At 36.8% G+C, this 15,167-nt stretch overlaps 4 protein-coding genes across 7 annotated transcripts; 2 read left to right on the top strand and 2 right to left on the bottom strand.

Moving 5' to 3' along the window:
• Positions 1-2,398: 2,398 nt before the first annotated feature.
• ENP (Phototropic-responsive NPH3 family protein) lies at positions 2,399-6,506 on the top strand. 2 transcript variants are annotated; one of them, NM_119332.4, is made up of 4 exons: positions 2,399-3,459; positions 4,395-4,464; positions 4,573-5,691; positions 5,773-6,506. In NM_119332.4, exons 1-4 carry the CDS (start codon positions 3,398-3,400, stop codon positions 6,235-6,237), a joined length of 1,716 nt encoding a protein of 571 aa, NP_194910.2. In that variant the 5' UTR covers positions 2,399-3,397; the 3' UTR covers positions 6,238-6,506. The 2 variants fall into 2 exon arrangements, with proteins under 2 accessions (NP_194910.2, NP_001327983.1); NM_001342117.1 differs by having other exon boundaries at positions 2,399-4,055.
• Positions 6,507-6,594: 88 nt separating this feature from the next.
• Positions 6,595-10,237, top strand: AT4G31810 (ATP-dependent caseinolytic (Clp) protease/crotonase family protein). Its single transcript, NM_119331.6, has 14 exons — positions 6,595-6,860; positions 7,046-7,126; positions 7,227-7,295; positions 7,396-7,459; positions 7,597-7,676; positions 7,896-7,979; positions 8,244-8,328; positions 8,487-8,572; positions 8,653-8,774; positions 8,855-8,915; positions 9,030-9,128; positions 9,209-9,310; positions 9,384-9,425; positions 9,532-10,237. Exons 1-14 carry the CDS (start codon positions 6,735-6,737, stop codon positions 9,658-9,660), a joined length of 1,230 nt encoding a protein of 409 aa, NP_194909.2. The 5' UTR covers positions 6,595-6,734; the 3' UTR covers positions 9,661-10,237.
• On the bottom strand, positions 9,928-11,745 carry AT4G31805 (WRKY family transcription factor). The gene is made up of 3 exons (NM_119330.3): positions 11,310-11,745; positions 10,708-11,129; positions 9,928-10,600 (listed from the first exon to the last, which is right to left on the bottom strand). Exons 1-3 carry the CDS (start codon positions 11,569-11,571, stop codon positions 10,250-10,252), a joined length of 1,035 nt encoding a protein of 344 aa, NP_567883.1. The 5' UTR covers positions 11,572-11,745; the 3' UTR covers positions 9,928-10,249.
• Positions 11,746-11,924: 179 nt separating this feature from the next.
• WRKY18 (WRKY DNA-binding protein 18) lies at positions 11,925-14,248 on the bottom strand. Of its 3 annotated transcripts, NM_119329.4 has the most exons (5): positions 13,661-14,248; positions 13,474-13,536; positions 12,823-13,209; positions 12,614-12,730; positions 11,925-12,509 (listed from the first exon to the last, which is right to left on the bottom strand). In NM_119329.4, the coding sequence occupies exons 1-5, from the start codon at positions 13,727-13,729 to the stop codon at positions 12,213-12,215; spliced, it is 933 nt and encodes a 310-aa protein (NP_567882.1). In that variant the 5' UTR covers positions 13,730-14,248; the 3' UTR covers positions 11,925-12,212. The 3 variants fall into 3 exon arrangements, with proteins under 3 accessions (NP_567882.1, NP_001329847.1, NP_001320110.1); NM_001342116.1 differs by having other exon boundaries at positions 11,966-12,730; positions 13,661-13,828; NM_001342115.1 differs by lacking the exons at positions 13,474-13,536; positions 13,661-14,248 and having other exon boundaries at positions 11,980-12,509; positions 12,823-13,392.
• Positions 14,249-15,167: the final 919 nt, after the last annotated feature.

Below are 15,167 nucleotides of genomic sequence, written 5' to 3'. Positions count from 1 at the left end.
TGTAACCATGCATATAATCTGCAGCATGCAAGTAAAGAATACATCAACTAATAAATATTGTAGCCGAGCAGAATAATTTTTTTTTTTTTGTATTTTTTTTTCCGAGCAGAATAATTTAGTCTGCCATGATTTAGGTTCGAAAGCATTATGGACTAAAATTCTAAGATTCTTGATAAAAGGAGAATAGAGCATGGTCAATCAAATGTCGAAATTGGTCATAAGAAAATAAGGTTCGTATTAGGGAGGAGCTATGGTGCATTATAGTACTATACTCTATGTTTACGTACTTTAGATTCAAACAACGGATGAAAACCTCGTATCCATTTCTATATCTATATAGCGTTGTATTTCAATGTTCATGTTTGGATTATTTTGGTAATATTTAAACCAATGTAGGTCTTAAAAAAGTTGAGCCACATAAGCATTAAGGATAAGGTACTTTTAATATTCCTGTATTTGAGACCATATATCTTTTATTGCGTGGAACGAAATGTTTTCTGAATCAAGTATTTTGGAAGACGAAAAGATAACATGAAGAATAGTGAAATAAAACAAATTATTCTTTAGTTGATGTTTGTCGCAGTCACAATGTCAAATGTATTCAACCAACTCGAAGACTTTAGATACGGAGGTAACAGATCATATAACGAGTTACATATGACCGGCATATAAGGATAAGTCAAATTTGTATATATGTGTACTTATCTTTTAAGCGAAGACGCAGACACACAGCAATTAGTTACCATTGAAATAATTAAGCCACTGGGGGAAGCATGCATGCTTGTCAACCTTCATTTACTACTTAGTCTACTTAGCTTTGGGACCAATATACATTACATCTCCATAATTACGTTGCGACTCTTACGATACGTGTTTTGTGTTCATATTATATAATTGAGCAATTAATCACGTGGAAACAGCTACGGCACGTAAGGAAAATTGACATGCAGACCCCACCAAGTTACATACTCCGATAAAAATGGCTAAAAACATTAAAACCTTCTAAACCAAATCGGGTCCAATCAAGATCTTGACTACGCCATTTTTGTTAATGTCTCGAGAAAATTGAAACCACAAGTAGCAGGTCACCTTACCCTCTCTTTAAGAGAAAACAAACAAATGAACACACATGTTTTGATGATATGTCTGTTTATATACTCCAATTTTGTTGACAATAACTTGTTCTGCATAATCCAAAAGCGAATAATAAGTATCCATCCTATCCATAAGGTTTAGCAACAATCTTTAATTAGATTATTATACTGACCGACTGAGTATACTGTAGCTTGTTGTGAACACTATGTTGATATGTTCGATTATTTTAATTTGGGATTTTTGTGAGACACGAGATATTCATGGGTATGAAAAATATTCATAGTGACATCAAAAGGAGAAACTTTACATGAAGCTTCCATTCAGACAAAATGACGTTCATATAAAATTAGGACATTTGCTTTTCTAAAAAGTAAAATCTAATATACAATTATTAGAGTCATCTCAACTATTTAGAATTAGAAGTATAGTTGATGTTTTGTTTTGTTTTGTCGAGCCGAGTTAATTTCATCTATTATCTGTGGCCATGCAATATGAGTGTGATTCCCCTTATAAGTATTGTGCATACTTTAGTTCCACAATTATTGACTTGTTTGATATTTCTATTATAGTACAGTAGCAGATTAGTCCATGACATTATAAAGAAACTAATCGTGTTTTAGAAAAGCCTTTTTTGCATGCAAAGTCAAATGTTAGGAAAATGCAAAGTCTGACCGACTCGTGAGCATCTAGAATAACGGAAACAAAAGTCAAAGTGTCTCTCTCTCTCTCTCTCTCGGCTAGCGGGTTCCGTTGGGACGGACTACAAAAGACTGTACCGGCGCGTCAATTCACACCAACTAGTACGAAGAAGGGAAACACTGATTACACGTGTCGAGTGTTCATTCGTTGATGTACAAGTAGCGGAACTAAAGCAAACGGAGTAGGGAATGAGTCAAAGCAAGTATGGTGGTGCAAACTGCTATTGACTGATGCAGGGAAATATTGTTTTGTTAAGAGATTTTTTACTATTATCTACTACTAGTATATAACAAAAGATTATGTTTTGGGAAAATTAATCTAGTGCCTAAGTTTTTGAGCGAAAACCAAAAACCAGGCTATGACTCAGTTTAGCCAATGTACTTATTTATGTAGTGTTGGAATATTATCATCATATGTGTACTTACTTACCTTTATCATATATAGATGTATAGAAGCAGATACATAGGGTTAATTAAAGACTACACGAGACGAGAATTGAGCTGTACAATGCTATAGACTATAGACTATATAGTAATTGGAGAGATCTCTAATCTACAGAGAAAATAAAGTACTACATACTTCATTATTACACACACATTAAAACTTAAGACGTAAAGAATAAATGGAAGTGAATAAAGAAAGGGGATAATTAATAAAAACAGTTGTTAATTAGTAACATTCAAACAACTTAGCTGGCTAATTTAGAATATTTGCAAGCTAGATTCCCACTCCCTTTTCTCTTGTTCCCCTACAGTTTTTTCTCGCTTCCCTTTATATAGAATATAAGTATATACATAATTGTTCGAGACAAGTTCGTCAGAAGGAAAATAAATCATCATCATTCCTCATCCCTTCCCGAAGCTGCTCTAAGGAAAGAGATCCACTATTACTACTACTATACATATATAACTATAAAAATAAATAAACTTTCATTGAGATTTGAGCCAAACAGAGAAGAAGAAGAAGAAGAAGAAGAGAAGATCTCCAGCGGATCAGTCCCCGCTTTAAAAGCATTGGCGGCGTCTGATTTCATTTCTCTCTCTCTCTCTATCTCTCTTTAATTCCCTCAAAGACAAAGCCTTTTTCTCTATATATATATATATATCTCTCTATCTTTCGCCATTTTGGTTTTTGCTTCTCTCTGTGTGTGAGTGATTATGATGATGGGATTATCTTTCTAAAGCTTTTTGTTTTCCTGAAAAATTAAAAAAGAAAACTTTTATGGTTCTTCTTCTCTTCTGTGTTGGAGTTGAGAGACCAATAAATGCTGTTAGTAATGGTTAGTTGAGATGAGAGGTAAAAAGATCCCGTAGTCCGAGGAGTGTTTGGTTTCTTGCAAAAGGATAGTGAGGCAAAACATGGGTTTGGTTTCTCTTGTCTCCTTTCATTCATCCCTTTTCCATTAATGGTCTCTCCCTCTTCCAACACCAACCTCTTCTTTTATTAACTAACAAACATTTTCTGCCTTTTTCTCCTCTTCTCACTTCTCTGGTTCTTCTGTGATTTGATCGGTTCTTCTAAAAAGAGAGAGAGTAGAAGCTTCTTAAAGCTGCTTCAGGGTCAAACAAAAGTGTCTTCCTTTTGGTAAACAAGACGAAGAAATATGAAGTTCATGAAGCTAGGGTCTAAGCCCGATACATTTGAATCTGATGGCAAATTCGTCAAGTAAGCATAATTTTATTTTGTTTTTATCTTATTTTTTAATTTGATGGGTCAAATGAATCTTCTACTATTTCTGTTCTCTGTGTTTTTGTTCTGTTCTCTCTTCTCTTTTCTATTCATTTATCTCCACATGTATTGCCTCTGTTTAGTTCTTGTATGATTTCTAGAAACATATGTCCCATCTTCTCTTGGTTCCTATCTTTTTTAACACAAGCTATTAAAAACAGATTTCAGTGACTTCCCTGCTAAATTTTCATTTGCTCTATATGAACAGAGATAGCTAAACTTGGTCAAGATTTGCTTAAACACTGTTACTTGCCAGTTAAAATACTCTGGTTTTGATCTTAGAGATAGAAAACCAGGATAAGTTTGTCATCATCATCACCATTATTGTGATTGGTTTCTCTCATCATATTTTTTTTGCGGGAAATACTAGAAAAGTTACAAGAAATGGGGTATATGAGTTTCAGGAGTGGTCCATCCATTAGATGATCTGTCTTTGTTTATGTGTTGTTGTTTTGTGGTCCTGATTTGTAAGAGCAAAGAGTGGAAAGCAAAAGGGAATGATGATGATGATGAGTTTTCTTCTAATTTAGAAAGTGAAGAATCTCTCTTTACTTTTGTTGCTTATGCTTTGTTTCTCTAAATATCTAAGACATCTCTTCCAAGTTTTGACCTCTGGATATTCTAAACTAGGCTAAGAATCTTTGTTTCCTTTGTCTTGTTTTGTAAGTGAATTTTAGGCAACAATTGGACTTTTCTTAGGTTGTGAGTTAAACTTGATAAACATGCATGTGCTTATATGGTTTTGAATGTAAACATAACATCTGAAATGTTTAAGAAAAGAGAAATGTCTAATTAATATGTAAGAGTTCTCGTTGAGCTGATTATGTTCTTAGTTTCAATGTTTAATCTGGCCATTGATTTCTACCTTGCAGGTACGCCGTTTCAGATCTTGACAGCGATGTTACTATTCATGTTGGCGAGGTCACATTTCACCTCCATAAGGTACATTTTTGTAATGCTGATAATAGAAGTAGTTTCTACTGAGGGATTCTTAAGTGGTACAACTTTTTATTAGAGATGTCTCTTTTATGCTCAATGTTACATTTTCAGTTCCCGCTGCTATCGAAGAGCAATCGGATGCAGCGACTGGTTTTTGAGGCGAGTGAGGAAAAAACCGATGAGATCACTATACTAGACATGCCAGGAGGATACAAAGCGTTTGAGATCTGTGCCAAGTTTTGCTATGGGATGACTGTTACGCTCAATGCTTACAACATAACCGCGGTGCGATGTGCAGCTGAGTATCTTGAAATGACTGAAGATGCTGACCGCGGTAACCTCATATACAAGATCGAAGTTTTCCTCAACTCAGGCATATTCAGAAGCTGGAAAGACTCAATCATTGTGCTTCAGACAACAAGATCTCTTCTTCCTTGGTCTGAAGATCTGAAGCTTGTTGGTAGATGCATAGATTCTGTTTCAGCTAAGATCTTGGTGAACCCTGAGACTATCACTTGGTCTTATACATTCAACAGGAAGTTATCTGGACCTGATAAGATAGTCGAATATCATCGGGAGAAGAGAGAAGAGAATGTGATTCCGAAAGATTGGTGGGTCGAAGATGTATGTGAGCTAGAGATTGATATGTTCAAGAGGGTGATAAGTGTTGTGAAATCTAGTGGAAGGATGAATAATGGCGTAATTGCTGAAGCTCTTAGATACTATGTTGCAAGGTGGTTACCAGAATCTATGGAGTCTTTGACATCAGAAGCTTCTTCAAACAAAGATCTCGTTGAGACGGTTGTTTTCTTGTTGCCGAAGGTAAACAGAGCAATGAGCTACTCTTCTTGCAGCTTCTTGCTAAAACTCCTTAAAGTTTCGATCTTGGTTGGAGCTGATGAGACGGTGAGAGAAGATTTGGTTGAGAACGTGAGTTTGAAGCTTCATGAAGCGTCCGTTAAAGATTTGCTGATCCATGAAGTCGAATTAGTCCATCGGATTGTTGATCAGTTCATGGCGGATGAGAAACGTGTATCTGAAGATGACCGGTACAAGGAGTTTGTTTTAGGAAATGGAATTTTGTTGAGTGTAGGAAGATTGATTGATGCTTATCTCGCTCTTAACTCTGAACTTACACTCTCTAGCTTTGTTGAGTTATCTGAGTTAGTCCCGGAATCAGCTAGGCCGATACACGACGGTCTCTACAAAGCCATTGACACTTTCATGAAGGTAAAACAGAGTTTCTTGTTTCTCTGAAAAGAATGAAATATTTTTGGACATTTTTGTAATCGGTGAAGTTGGTTTTTGTAGGAACATCCCGAACTAACAAAATCCGAAAAGAAGAGGCTTTGTGGGTTAATGGACGTGAGGAAACTGACAAATGAAGCATCAACGCACGCTGCACAGAACGAGAGACTTCCACTACGAGTGGTGGTGCAAGTTCTCTACTTTGAGCAGCTCCGAGCAAATCACAGCCCCGTGGCGTCTGTTGCGGCTTCGTCACACTCGCCGGTTGAGAAGACGGAGGAGAACAAAGGAGAAGAAGCGACGAAGAAGGTGGAGCTGAGCAAGAAAAGCAGAGGAAGCAAGAGCACGAGGAGTGGTGGTGGTGCACAGCTGATGCCGTCGAGGTCAAGGAGGATCTTTGAGAAGATATGGCCTGGGAAAGGAGAGATTAGCAACAAGAGCTCTGAGGTTTCTTCTGGAAGCTCACAAAGTCCGCCAGCCAAGTCTTCTAGCTCGTCTTCCCGACGCCGCAGACATTCGATATCGTGAATCGGTGGGGAGAAACAGAATTTGTAAAGAGAAGCTATTATGGTTGTAACTTATTATAAGTGATCTTAGGATTTGTGGTAGTTAAAATTAAAACTGATGAAGTTGTGTTATGTGTTTCTTTAATCGTAAAGATTTGTTAACTGTTTCATTACATGACTAATGTTTTGAATTTGTTGTCGTTAACTTTAAGCGATTAGTGAAAGTGATGGACGACATGTTTTGTTGTTTGTTTGTCAATCATTGTTCATTAGTCATCAAAATATTCCACATTAGTGAGACTAAAACTCAGATCTTATGGGCTAAGCTATGATCTCTTGGGCCTTATGGGCTCAATCTTGGGCTCATAAGTGATCCTACGTTTTAGAGTTTAGACTAGTTCAATTTCGATTGTGGAAATGATCTGACGGCTAGGAATCACCGGCGGCCATAGCTTGAGAGGCAAAACCCAAAACCCTCGGAAACACAGAGGCGTCTTCTCGACGGAGAGCGACAGAGATATGCAAACAGTGAAAGCTTTGAGGAGAGTGAGTGAACCCTTACAATGGGTTCGGTCTGTTTCTTATGGAAGACGCTTTTCTGCTCTCCCAAACTATTCCGCATCAGATGCAGATTTCGAAGACCAGGTTTTTCGTCTTCTTTTGTTTCGGATCTTCCCTAAATGTGCTTAATTTGATAGTCTGTTTGTGGAACTCTTTAACATTGTTATCTAAATTGATCGTAAATGGGATTCTAATCACTTGATTTTCTGGGAGTGTAAATGAAATCTGTACTTCCTTTTTATCAATTTGAGATTTTGCTGTAATTGAAGGTTCTGGTGGAAGGAAAAGCTAAATCAAGAGCTGCCATTCTCAATAACCCATCTTCTCTCAATGCTCTTTCTGCGCCTATGGTATTGTGTTCACCAGAGTAGTCTTTTTGGATTAAGAAGTCTCGTTTCTTGAGCTCGTTTAGTTTTTTTAGTTATGCTTCAAAAACTTTTGCCTTGGTAGGTTGGTCGGTTAAAGAGGCTATACGAATCATGGGAAGAGAACCCAGCTATTTCCTTTGTTTTGATGAAGGTATGGTACTTATATTCATTGCTGCTGCTTGTGTCCTTCTGATGCCTGGTTTTTACCAAAATCTCACTCAATTAAGCTACTGTTCTTATTTTTCCTGAAGGGTAGCGGTAAAACTTTCTGCTCTGGTGCAGATGTCTTGTCTCTTTATCACTCGATCAATGAAGGTCCATCTCTTGTATTAGTTTCCAGTTGTTAAATACTTGTAAAGGTTTTGTGAGCCTGAAGTCCCTTTCACCAGAGTTAATTTGGTGAAGTTACTGAGAAGCTTTGCTGATGTATTGTCACTTTTTTGTTTGCACAGGAAATACTGAAGAATCTAAACTCTTTTTCGAGAACTTGTACAAGTTTGTATACCTCCAAGGAACGTATTTAAAACCAAATGTAAGATTCCTAGCCATTTTTTTCGATGCTATTTGTTAATACCAGATGGGATTGGTTCGTATGACCTTGTGTGACTAGAAAGAGCTAACCTACTTATTTGTGTCCACTCGATAATCTATGAAACTGATTTTGTAGATAAAAGGCAAGTGTTTGAAATATTTTGAACTTTAATTCTTGCTCTTAAGCCTCTTATACATCAAGAGTTTTGTTTAACTGCAGATAGCAATAATGGATGGTGTGACCATGGGTTGTGGTGGTGGAATTTCACTTCCAGGGATGTTTCGTGTGGCTACAGATAAAACTGTATGTGGCTCGCTTTATTATTACAAATCACTGATTTTTTACTTCGAGTGGACGCAGTAATAAAAGCAAAGTCAGTGACTACATAAGATCCTAGAGTCTCTTAAGAAAAGTAGTTAAATTTCTTAGCCATTTTCTCTGTATTTTAAATATCTTGTTGCCTTAGTCAATTATCAGTAGCCCATTTCTCTTTGTCTGAAACTGTTTCTTTTCTTGTACTTTGGAAGTTTAGTGGTGAAGATGTTCTGAACAACTGTGCGTATGCAGGTGTTGGCCCATCCAGAGGTCCAAATTGGTTTTCATCCTGATGCAGGAGCTTCCTATTATCTTTCACGGCTTCCTGGTTATTTAGGTGAACTTCACCTTAGGCTGATCACTAGATCCATATTCTATGCATATATTTATAGTAAAATGATGGTCAAATTTTAGATTTGAATGTGATTGGTATACAAATACTTAACTGCGATATTTTGGTGTTTCTGAAGCAGTTTTCTGTGTTTTCTTGTTCAGGGGAATACTTGGCTCTAACGGGGCAGAAACTTAATGGTGTCGAAATGATAGCATGTGGCCTTGCCACCCACTATTGCTTAAACGCGGTGTGATGCACTTTTCTTACCTTGTCTCATGTTTTGTTCTTTCCTCTTAAGCACATTCCTTATATAAGTTGTTATGGCAGAGACTTCCGTTGATTGAAGAGAGGATTGGTAAACTGTTGACCGATGATCCTGCTGTCATTGAGGATTCTCTTGCTCAATATGGTGATCTTGTTTACCCTGACAGTAGCAGCGTACTGCACAAGTAAATCATTTACCTTTTCTCCATATCTTCAAATCTCTTTGAATATCCCACAATCATGTAACCCAATATTCTTTGATCAGGATAGAGTTGATTGATAAATATTTTGGGCTTGATACCGTTGAAGAAATCATTGAAGCTATGGTGAGAAAATTTTCCCTAACATAAGCATGATATCTTTCAATTTTGAGGACTTTGGATCGACTTGGCTTGAGAGTTTTGTAAAGTTCTAAGCTTTTATGTTAAACCGTGCCTCAGGAAAATGAAGCTGCTAATTCGTGCAATGAATGGTGCAAGAAAACTCTCAAACAGATCAAAGAAGCTTCACCTTTGAGCTTAAAGATTACTTTGCAATCTGTAAGTCCTTTTAGTTTCTTCTTCTCCTTTCTCAAAAAGGATTTCATTTTTCTGACTCTGGCGGTTTCTTCTCTTCTCAGATACGAGAAGGTAGATTCCAAACCCTTGATCAATGTCTCACACATGAATACCGTATATCCATTTGTGGAGTCTCAAAAGTAGTCTCTGGCGACTTTTGCGAGGTAAAATATTTCACTAATTTGTCAATTAAAGCATCATTTTTTTGCACATATTGAAGTTGTTTTCTGTTGATAGGGTATTCGAGCCCGTTTGGTAGATAAAGACTTTGCTCCAAAGGTGCATACAAACATATCAGCCTCAAAATTAGACGTTTGCAACTCCTTTAGCTTATGTTCATGTTCCAGGTTTTACGTTCTAATTCGTGGTTTGTTAATATTTGCAGTGGGATCCTCCACGCCTAGAAGATGTGAGCAAAGACATGGTGGATTGCTACTTCACGCCAGCCTCAGAGCTCGATGATTCAGATTCTGAGTTGAAGCTGCCAACAGCTCAACGAGAGCCTTATTTTTGAGGAAAAACCTACTGATGACACTCATTACTTGCAATAAAGAATTCCACCGATCTATGCGCAAATGAGATCTCTGCAATGACATTATCCTGTCAAACTCTGTTTTTCTTCATTAGGGAGTGTCAAGTTTTTAACTATCCTGTAGTTTCTTCGTTTTCTGTGAGAGGATTCCATTATAATGTTGAAAGGCCAAAGTGTAGAATTCAGAAGAAGTTTGATTGGATAAAGATACAGTGCAATTCCAAACAGTTACAGTGGCAACTAGTTTAACAAAAAAGTAAACTTCACACAAAAGATCTTCAGAGTTCAGACAAACACTGTAACAGCAAATCTAGGCTCTTCCACTTAATGGATTGAGATAAAAAAATGTTCAAACACTTCTCTTCAGCAATAAATAAGCTTGATTGGATTCAGTACAGTGCAATTCTTACCGTGGATAGTGATTTTCAGGTGGTATGTATAACATTGCACCAAACAGGGGTAGTGGCTACTAGTTTAACTAAAAGTAAACTTCACACAAATGCTTAAGAACTCTTCAGGCAAACACTGTAACAGCAAATCTAAACTCTTCCTCTTCCACTTAAGGATTTTTTCATCTAGAAAAACTGGTGCGGTGTATCGAACATGCTTCATAAGATCTTGGAACAGATCGCTCTGAACATGTGGAAGAGTCTGGGTTGCACCATTCTAGTCCAGACCGAGAAGATTCAGGAACACGCTGGGCAAGCAGGCGGGCTGCGTCTTTCCACCATGAAACCTCGGTTTCTTTCTCTTGTAGTCTGCGTTCAACACGATTCAGAGCAGTCTCAAGCTTCACTAACTCTTCTTGTTGCCTTGTCTCCAGTAGTTCATGCAGCTTTTTGTCTAGTTCGTACGGACACACTCCATATCTTTCATCTGACACCACCATCTCTGGTATATGACTCTTTGTGACCTCATTGTCCTACAAACACAAAAGAACCACAAGTCTGAGAATCAAGAGCCTGTTTCATAATTGCTTAAACAGTTGAAACCCAACTTAAGAAGATAAAAGGGTTTTCTTTGAAGTACTTTAAGTTTGCATTGTCTCTGAATCTGATGCTTTGTTTGTCTATCCTCTGCTTTTTCACCCAGAGGTAACCTACCTACCTCAGCCTGGAGTTTTGAGTTGCAGTCTGTTCCTCGACGATAATCCTCTGGCTCTGAGACCTCGAATTCGGTGTACTCCTCTTGAAGAACACTCGATGATGACTCTTGGAAAATGGATGACGCCAAATTCGAGAATTCTTGAGGAGAAAACTGGAAACCGCTTGCTTCATTTGAAGACATAGGTGTATCCTTCTTCTGTAGTTGTTCTTTTGCATTAAGAAGAAACATCTCCATTTGCATTCGCAGGTTTGTCATCTTATCAAGCTCGGTTTTACTTGCAACAACAAGATAGAGCAAAAAAGAACCAATTCCCACTTCCAAAGGTGACTCTCTGCTTTGTGACTCTGCACAAAGAAAACTAAGTATAAGTCTATAAACATAACCCACCAAAGACAAGTCTTGTTTACCTATAAGAGAAAAAGGGAACTCCTTCAAATTCTAAAGACAATCTTACCGTTCAATGATCATTAGGCTATTTCCAGAGAATTAAAAGTGTATGAAAAAGAAAAACACAAGATTCTCACCAAATGTATTAGTCTCCGGCTCTTTACTCTTATTCAGGCGGCAGTTCTGCTTATTGTCCTGCATTACCAGCTGATTTAAACTCGTCGAACACCTTATAGGCGCTAATTGATACCTTCTGGTGTCATCTTCTTGTTCCTCCCCTGCATCTCTCTTCCCCTTGGAACTTCTCAACCCCGAAAGCCACCGGCCCACGAATCTCCTAGGAGTATAACACTGCACGATAGTGCACCCATCTCCCCTCCTCCGCCGCGAGCCTTCCATTGAAAACCAAGAGAAGACAGAAAACGAATAATCATGGGTTTTTGGGTTTGGAACAAGAGACGAGATTTAAAAGGAAGAAGGCTTCGTAGGAGGGACCAAGATCGGATAGACATTGATAATGGTGGGACGGAGTCGTAACAGAGAGCTATGAACAGATGGGGAGAGGAAATAAATGAGAATCACGAGACTTGCAGAGTGAGTTTATGGAGGGAAACTTTGATTTTTCTCATTTGAATTTTTGCGCTTCTTTTTCCGATCATTGTATTACCAACTTAATACATAATTTACTTGTGTAACACATTATTAAAGAATACTTAAGATACTATTTAGTGATGTCCAATTCTTATTTCTTTCTCAAATGACTCCAAATTTCCAATAAATGAAAGAGACTATTGTGATTGAATATTTATGGTGACCCTTTTTTAACCACATCATTTATTTCAAAATTTTCATATACAGTATTCAGACGACATCTAACTGGTTATATAGAATTCGTACATTTAAAGTTTCTCGAATACTTATACGATTTCTTCATCTACTTATAATATTTATATACATCTTTTATCTCCTAATCGAAAGACACAATTCGAAAACGAAGAATCATTCTAAACAAACAAAAACAATACATTCACTAAAAACGTTCATGTTCTAGATTGCTCCATTAACCTCCCAGATATAGCAGCAGCAAGAGCAGCTGTAAATTTCGAATCTTTTGTTAACGATGACGCCATTTGTTGAATCAGAACCTCTTGCATCGTATTATCCCTTTCGTTTTTCTCCAACGCTAGTCTATGACAGCCATTAACCAGATCCAAAGTCACTGTGCTTGACCCACCCTGGCTTGTAGCATCCCCTTCAGAAGCATTTGGACCCAAGTGGTTATGCGTCCCTTCGTATGTCGCTACAAGTAAAGATGGATCCTCTGCGCTGCGTTGTACCTGAACAGTAATACCACAGATCATTAGACAACTGAAGAAGCAAGCAGAGATAAACAATTACAAATGAAGCTATAAATACAATAAACTCGATGTGTGTAAATTACCTTCTTTTTTACTGGACAAGACGGTGCAAACGAGCATCTAAAGTAAGCTCTAGGTGACGGGTTGTCTCTTGTAACCTTTTGTCCGTATTTCCTCCATTGAAATCCATCTTTAACTGTCTGCAGAGTTACACTCTGCTTAGTCATTTGTCTCTATGCAATTTCAAACATATGACTCTTTAATCAAAAGATTCACAGACAAAATCCCTTACCAAGCTTGTGTCCGATGTTTCAGTAGGCACGTAGACAGTCGAAACTTTTGCTTTGTTGAAGCTATCAGTGACTGGTCTTTTACATGAAAGAAGCTGATTTTTCTGCTCATGTTGCTGATGATGATGATGATGATCTTCGTTGCTGGAGCTGTTCTCAGTTTTTCCACTACTGAGTCCAATAGGAAAGCCTAAGAACTCATCCGGGTCTTGTTTTCTTTTCTTTATCGGTATATCGGTCTGCTCGATTTCAGGGCTCTGGCGACTCTGAAGCTTCTCCAAATGATTATGTAGTTCGTTGTAGCTCTCACAGACTCTAGCTAACATCTCTGTTAGCTTCTTGTTCTCTGAATTAACTCTGTTTAGCTCCTCTCGTAACTCACTTGCGCTCTGTTCATTACCACCACAAAGATCAAATTACTAAAAAGATTCTTCCTTTTTGTTCCAAACAAGATTGATTATGTAAAGTTTCAGACTTTATACTAACTACATCATCACCGATTCATTTCGATGCAAAGACATTCAAACTCAGACCCATCTTAATTGATTCGTAAAGTACTAAAGTGAAGTTAAAGAATTGATAAAAGCTGAATGTTCGAACAAGTATATGAAGTCGAAGGTAGTGCACACCAAGTGTTCGACGAAAGAACTAACCTCGTCTTGCTCCAACCATTTCCTCTTTAAGTGAGTAGAAGCCAAAACTGAGACCTCCTTCTTCTGAAATACGAAAATTTGAAATGAACCCATGATTAATTCCCAAAATCCCAGTTCATAGAAATTGAAGGGATACAAAAATCAACTTAGATTTCGGGAAAATGGATCAGACGAAATCCGGACTTACCGGAAGTTTTGCGGAGAAAGGATTGGTGTTGAGATCGAGAGAGATGTCGAGAAACGAAGAACCGTCCATAAAAGAAACCTTTATCTTAAGATACAAACCAAAGGACTAGTTGGTGCGTAGTCTCAATTTGCTTTCTTCGGTCACAAGTTGGTCCGACTGAATGAGAAGTTCCTCGGAGCAAAATGGCTTTATTTATACTAAAACTACAAAGACAGAGACAAGAAATAAATAATAAATTAGTTTGTTGCGCAGAAATTAAAGTTTATTTAATGTATAACAGATATAAGATTAATATATAAATTTTATCCTAAGGTCAAATTTAAGATTAATAAATTTGTTGTGATTAAGTTTTTAATAAAAGAGCTTTAACGAAAATGAAAAATCATAAATAAATGTTTTATTAATTGTTTAGTGATTAAAATAAGAAAGTTTTTTTAATAAAAGCTGTAAGTACGATAGGAATAAATTAAAGAGATAGGTTTTGGGATATGTTAGGAAGGAAAGTCGTTCGAAAGTGAAGATAACATATAAAAAGCTGTCTTCTATAAAGTCCAGAAGACATTAAAGACTTTGGGAAAAAAAGAAGAAGAAAAAGCACAACAAGACATAGAAAGCTGTCTATTAAAATCACACTGATTGGCTAAAAATATGGGATTGTGTAAAACATTCTGAATTGTGTTATATCTATCGGTATGTATTTTCGTATGCATGGGTTAAATTTACTGTCGTAATCATTCATCTCTATAGTACATGTTAAAAACTAGATCGTTCATTATGGATAGAATTATACATTATAGTCTTGTACGATGAAGGTGACAAATATCGTTTCTAGTAGACTATAGAGGAGATATAGGTGATTATCATAAACATGTTTCCCAAAATAAAATCAATAATATATCCACATTTAGAAATTTGAATACTTTGTTGTATACGAATCGTAATTTATTCTGCTTTAGTCACTGTTAGGTGGTACAATTACAAGTGAAATTACAAGAAATCTCAAATACCGTCCAAAGACTTGAAACGTTCAATTTATAAGTCTCTACCAACTAGAAATAAATGATAAGAAATTAAGAATTAGCTATGCAAAACTTATAAAAGCAAACAAAAAAGAAGCAAGTAGAAGAAAGATCCGAAAAATCAATAATTTCGGCGGGGCAGTGTCCCATGCTGAAGAAAAATTTGGACGTCATACATAAATTTCAATATGTAGGATCTGTGTTCCCTTTATATCCTCTTCTATTTAACAAATTTTTTTTAATTTGTCCAGACTCCAGATCCATAACAATTACGAACTTTCCCTTGACTTGCTTGACCATTGACTCTGATTTGTAGGTCGGCAATTCTTTTTCTATTATATCCTAGTTTCCCTTACTATTTGATTAATAATTCACTGATTGATATTTTACTGTACAATAGGTTTCTGTTTGTTTGTTAAAGTATTCTTTTTAGTACTATACTTGAGTTATATATTTAAATTCATTAACCGTGTGATATTTACTTAAAT

Source organism: Arabidopsis thaliana, chromosome 4, assembly GCF_000001735.4.
Source record: "Arabidopsis thaliana chromosome 4, partial sequence".
NCBI lineage: Eukaryota > Viridiplantae > Streptophyta > Magnoliopsida > Brassicales > Brassicaceae > Arabidopsis > Arabidopsis thaliana.
This window is presented reverse-complemented; position numbering and strand designations above follow the sequence as displayed.